At 33.2% G+C, this 5,926-nt stretch overlaps 2 protein-coding genes across 3 annotated transcripts in view; one reads left to right on the top strand and one right to left on the bottom strand.

Moving 5' to 3' along the window:
* Positions 1–5,926, top strand: part of LOC106677835 (alpha-mannosidase 2) — a gene marked incomplete in the record, with an annotated part of 30,854 nt that overhangs the window by 5,203 nt on the left and 19,725 nt on the right. The window contains 2 exon segments of the mRNA XM_067050430.1: positions 2,081–2,221; positions 5,577–5,737. Coding sequence (XP_066906531.1) covers positions 2,081–2,221; positions 5,577–5,737 — 302 coding nt within the window.
* HSPBAP1 (HSPB1 associated protein 1) overlaps positions 1–5,926 on the bottom strand; it is a 30,415-nt gene that overhangs the window by 17,908 nt on the left and 6,581 nt on the right. The window lies entirely within an intron of this gene.

Genomic DNA, 5,926 nt, shown 5'->3' with positions numbered 1-5,926 from the left:
AGGTGATTATTTGAAAATATTTATTTATTTATAATTTCCCCCCAAAAAACGACAGGACCTTTTGAATGACCTGGTATTTTCTGTCTTAGATTTTCGTTTATAATTGTAAATATGTACACTAGCAGAAATTATCTCTTTTCATTTATTATTTTTTAGTTTAATTGTATTTGTTTTTTTATCATTATTATTCTTTTTATTTACTATCAGAAGTCATCTTATGTTTTATGATATAACCATAAGTGATTTTATTTTATTTTTTTTATCATTATTTTATATATTCTGTTAATTATTGTTGTTTATTTATATCTTTTTAAATTCATTGTTTTATTTTATTTTATGACATTTTGTAATTTTATCTCTATTTTGCAATTTACTCTAAGGCTCTAAAGCCTAATTTTGACGCCTGTAAATTATTCTAAAGGGACCAATCCCAGAATAAATAAAGATTATTATTATTATTATTATTATTATTATTATTATTATTATTATTATTAAATAATGGTTTATTTAACTTACTAAATATTGACTTCATTGATGTATTGAAAACAATATCATTTCTATTTATGTAATTCTATAACATTGATGAAAATCTGACTCTTTATACTTATTTATTCCACCTTTTCCAACAAGGGGCCATACTTGCTGAGGCCAAGATCTTAGCTTTAAATGAGCTTTTTGGAGATTATTCTTTTCTAGAGTGGGTGTATGCTGTCAGCTGTTATATACGTAATGTAGTAGTAGTTTCTATAATCACTAATTCCAATTAATTGGGTTACTATTTTTGGCCTTGTCTACTGTCTAATATGAAGTGTAAAATAATGGAAATCAATAGCTCATCATTTAGATCTCTTTGTATTCCATCCTTAGAGTATTGCCTGCCAACCCATGTCCACCAAGCTTGTTAAAGTTAACCACACTTAAAGCTCTGTACCCATTCCCTATTCTCCTCTAAGTTTCTTCCTCTTCAACTTTACCAAACATTCTTCCTAAGATTCTTTCAAAGACCAGAAACATGACCTCCCAGTTCTGTTAAAGGCCCATGCTTCTGACCTATTGGTATCTACATAAGCACCAGGCGGACCAAGGTGTTATAAAGATTGATCTTGGTCTTGTTCTGTTTGAGAGGTATCTGCTCCTGAAAGGATAGCATCAGCTATCCTATTATCTCCTGAGTTATGTTTTGTGTGTTCTCTTTGGAACTCAGGTATATAAATTTAGCTACTTCTGGAATCGGTAGGTTCAACTTCAAACAGTCTAGCCCCTGTCCGTACACCTCCTATTCTTAAATATTTTTTCTTGGCTTTATTAATAACCAAGCCAAGTTTTTTTGCTTTGACTTCTAGAGCAAGGGACGCTTCTATGAAGGCACGTTGAGAGGAGCTGATCAGCAGTTTCAATACCTGATCAGCACACTGCTTGTTACTTATCCAATGGAATTAAAACAGAGGCATGCAAGGGTGTCTCCTTGTCTCCCACCACAGTTAGTTATTAAAATTTAGGGGAGGTCATTGTTAACATAATCTAAACAAACCTTTTGAAAACAAATTAGACTCTTTAAAGTATCGAATATCTATATAATATAATTCTGTGACATTGATAGCCTTACGGGAATAAAGCATACCAGTATTAATAATATTAAGTTTAGGAATATGTTATAAATTATCAGTAATGATTTGTATTCTAAACAACTTACTCTTTCTTTAGGTGTATTATTCTTTGCTGAAACTTGAGGTTTTAATTACCACCAAACCTTTGCCATCCTATCTCCATCTCCATAGTTAATCTTCCTCCATTAAAAATAGAGCATCAGAATATATTGCCATGATGATGATGCCAGTAGTTCTGTCTGCATCCTCTTTTTACAGTAGACAGCAACTATTTTATTGTTCGTTGTTTCAACTCTTTTGAATGCCTTTTCAATCAGCCATCACAGTAATATCTTTTCTACCCTTGTGGCAGGACCATAGAGAACTGGAAGACATTGTGGACCTCTAGAATGCAAACTTAAATGGTGGTTCATGTATCTTTTATTATTTTATTCAAAATTAACCCTCTCCATTTTACTTTGAAATGCTTTCAGGTTGTTGTCACGTGGGCAATTGGAATTTGTTACTGGTGGCTGGGTAATGTCAGATGAAGCAAATGCTCATTATTATTCTGTCATTGAACAATTGCTGCATGGCCATCAATGGCTATTGAATAACCTGGGCTACAAACCACGGTAAGTTTTACATATTTCGTTTTATATTGTTTAATCAATAAAGGTTTACTTAACCCTGACATTAACACTAGAACAAGATAGACTTACTAGTATATATTTTAGGCCTATTGTGCATAAGATTAAAAAAGTTCTTTTTCTTAAATTATTGTATAATATTCCACTTTCTCGCATTCTTTTTCTCAAATTATTGTATAATATTCCGTTTGAACATATTAACATTTTTTTTAACAAAGAAAATAATTTCAAAACTTTAGAAACAAGCATTTATTGAATGAATGGACAAATTTAATCTGAAATGAAATGAAAAATAGCATTATTATTCTGGGACTTATCCCTTTACAACAATTTGTGGTTACATTATAATTACAGCAGTGTGGCTATGTTTACTCAACAATTAGTGTAGAATGTTTACACAATGAGTTACACATGTTACACACACATTCACATACTGGAAGTATCTAATATTCGCAGATAATATGTATTTTAATAATATAATTATTCTGTTTGGAGAACGAAAAAGAACGGGTTTGAACAAGTGAATTGTGGTTCATGACCTATAGGAGATGAAATAGAGTTCCAGTGGGAGACAGCTCAGGTAAAGAAAGACTTGTTAAATAGACCTTACGGTTTGGAGGAGGGTAGAAGTCAGATGAACGGGACCTGATAGTACAGGATTGAATGGAAGATTTAAAATACAGGTTGTAAGATACAGGAGGGTTGCTAAGTTCTAATCACCTGGAACAGGAAGGATTGTAAGGAATATTGACATCTGTAGGAAGGATAGAGCTACTTCAACTTAGCATAATACCTGTTTATATGCCTATCTCCTTATATATCCTGAAAACTAATCAAATTGGGTAATTCATAGGATGTTTAAGTTTAGCTTCGAATTCACCCAACAGCCATTGTCTAAGTGGGGGAAAACAAAGGAAAAAACCAAGAGTTGACGAGTTTTGAGTTCAACCAATTGAATATGTTAAGGGTTGGATTGAAGGAAAATTAGGGAGATGTATGGATGTCAGGAAAGTGTTTGATTAAAAGTGATGTTCAGGTTTTTGAAATATTTGTGGAATGAGATGGAGGTATTGTTCAGGTATTAGTGACAACTAGTATATACTTATCCTGGCAGACCGCAACCCTGACCATCTTATATATATTAGTGACAACCATTTACTGGGAATGGCCGGTGAGGAAGGATTGGGACCATTCTACTAGGTGACAAAGAGAGGCTTTGAAGTTTATAATGGAGGATATTTTGTTTGGCAGAATCAAAGGCTTCGGAAAAATAAGGATGGTGAGTATTTGCTGGTTTACGGTTATGTAGAGGTTAATAAGGGCACCAACTAAGTGGAATACTCTGGCTGAAAATCAAACTACAGGTGGTTCAAGAAGTCATTCTACTCGAGAAAGTGGGATAGTGCATTGAACTATTTGCTTTAATGGTTTAGATTGGTTTGATAATAGGTAAATGAGTTAATGGATTTGAAGTTATCTTCAATAGATAGAATATGGCATTTTTCCTGTCAGAGGAAAGCAGTGTTTTCGTGTTATACATATGATTGAGGCTCAGAAGAATGGATAGTAAAACTTATGATTAAAAAATATTTTTAGTAACAATAACTACTAAAGGATTTTAGCCATGAACAGATGCAATAATAATTTTATGTACAATGTTGAAACATTTTTCTGTAATATTTTCTACAAACAGAATCCATACAACTATCATGTTAGCACAGTATATTAGATTTCTTCAGTTTTTTTTATAACTGCGTAGTGTACTTTTTTTTGGCAAAATATCGTTTTTTGCCTCTGAAAATCAGACTACATATCTAGTTGTAATCACATAAAATACTAACACACAAAATATTGAACTGTGGAGTTGAAATAGGATCTCACTTACATTCAGTTATTAATAAAATAATGTAGTTACAATTGACAAAAAAAAATTTATAAATATTGTCGGCTTTTGAGACCTAGAACTCTGAAGTAATAGGTCAGGCGGTCAAGCTAATAAAAGTTTTACATTATAGGAACACTTTAGGCCTCTAAGACCTGGTGTGTCAGATTAAAGGGAAGAACTAGCTTTTCAAAAAGGGTGTGCAGGTGTTTAAAGAAATGTAGCTATTCCTTGAGGAATAGATGGAAGAAGTCAACTTCCAAGTTATTATACCTTCTTTACTTTAGATAGTTGAGGATGTAAAATTGTAACACCTAATTGTGATTAAGCATAAACAAATAAAGCTGTACTCATTGTGAATATATTATTAACACAACTTATGACAAAAATGAATTAGGCCTATCATAGGTTATAAAATTTGACTTCATTGTGTATAAATGGCTGTATAGGGAAAAAAAGTGGTGGGAAGTTATAACTATTATTAAAATTTAACTCGGATCTAATCTTGGGTGCTGCAACTCCTTCATACGTTTGATAAAGAAACATCTGGCTGTGAGTTAAAAGCAATAGCTCTGGAAAAAATCGTTCAAAAGTATCCTCCTCAGGATTGGCTTCACATTTATATGGACGTTTCAGCTGAATCAACCTTTAGAAATGCTGGAGCAGGAGTTTACTCAAGGGATTCCCAATTTAGCATTGCAGTAGGTAAGAAAAATACAAACATTGAAGGTGAAATAGCAGCTATCTTCTTCACCTTAAGAACACTGTCTAGAAGGCTAAACCGAAGTGCTGTTCTTTTCACTGACTGACTATCAAGCAGCTATCCCTGCTGTTACTAACATGCACAAAATGAAGAGGCAAAAGAGGCGATTTCAGGAAATGAAGAGGCAGATACTCTTGCCAGGCAGGGGGAAAAATTGCCGCAACCAGTCCATCTAAGATCCTATGACTCAATAAAAAGAATGATAAGGACCATAATTAAGGGGGAAACAAAAACAAAACACATTGAAAAGATGGAAGAGAAAAGCTATAAGAGTTTAATACAAAACCCAATCCCAGCTGACCTCCCAAGAAGAGATGCAGTAATCTGCTTCTGTCTGACAACGGGCCATGTCTGTCTGCAGAATCATCTCCACAGGATGGACCTGGCTCGGGATCAAACATGTGTGCTATGCAACAAAAGGAAAATAGATGGACACATGTCCTTCTCTGACTAAATTTAGAAATAAAATATTTGCCAATGAGCTTTTGAAAAAATCAAATTTATATTGGACAGAAAGACGTTGAATGGTCAAACGACCAATGACTTCAGCATAAGAAAAAAAATTTGAAACTGTGTTCTGACAGTTGGTAATTTTCTATTGAACCACTTATTCATGAGGACTACAAAGATGCAATAATATAATTAAGATATAATCATTCTTAATTTATTTTCTGATTTTTTTTTTATTATTATAGGCATAGTTGGTCCATTGATCCGTTTGGACTCTCGCCAATGTTGCCATTTATCCTAAATAAATCTGGATTCAAAGCCTTGGCTGTCCAAAGAACTCATTATGAGGTAAAGAAGTACCTCGCTCAACATAAGCAGTTGGAATTCAGGTGGAGGCAGCTTTGGGGTATGTCAATAAGTTTACTTTATTACTAAATAATTCAAAACATTATCCAAATTATAGTCTCAAAACTTTTATTGTTTTTACACGTCCAACGTTTCGGCCAATTCGGCCATCTTCAGGGACAATCTTAATTCACTATGAAACATATTATTTAATATTTTTCCAAACACTTCATACAGGCTATTCTGCCCA

Source organism: Halyomorpha halys, unplaced genomic scaffold (assembly GCF_000696795.3).
Source record: "Halyomorpha halys isolate HHAL.00 unplaced genomic scaffold, Hhal_1.1 Scaffold110.1, whole genome shotgun sequence".
Lineage (NCBI taxonomy): Eukaryota > Metazoa > Arthropoda > Insecta > Hemiptera > Pentatomidae > Halyomorpha > Halyomorpha halys.
This window is presented reverse-complemented; position numbering and strand designations above follow the sequence as displayed.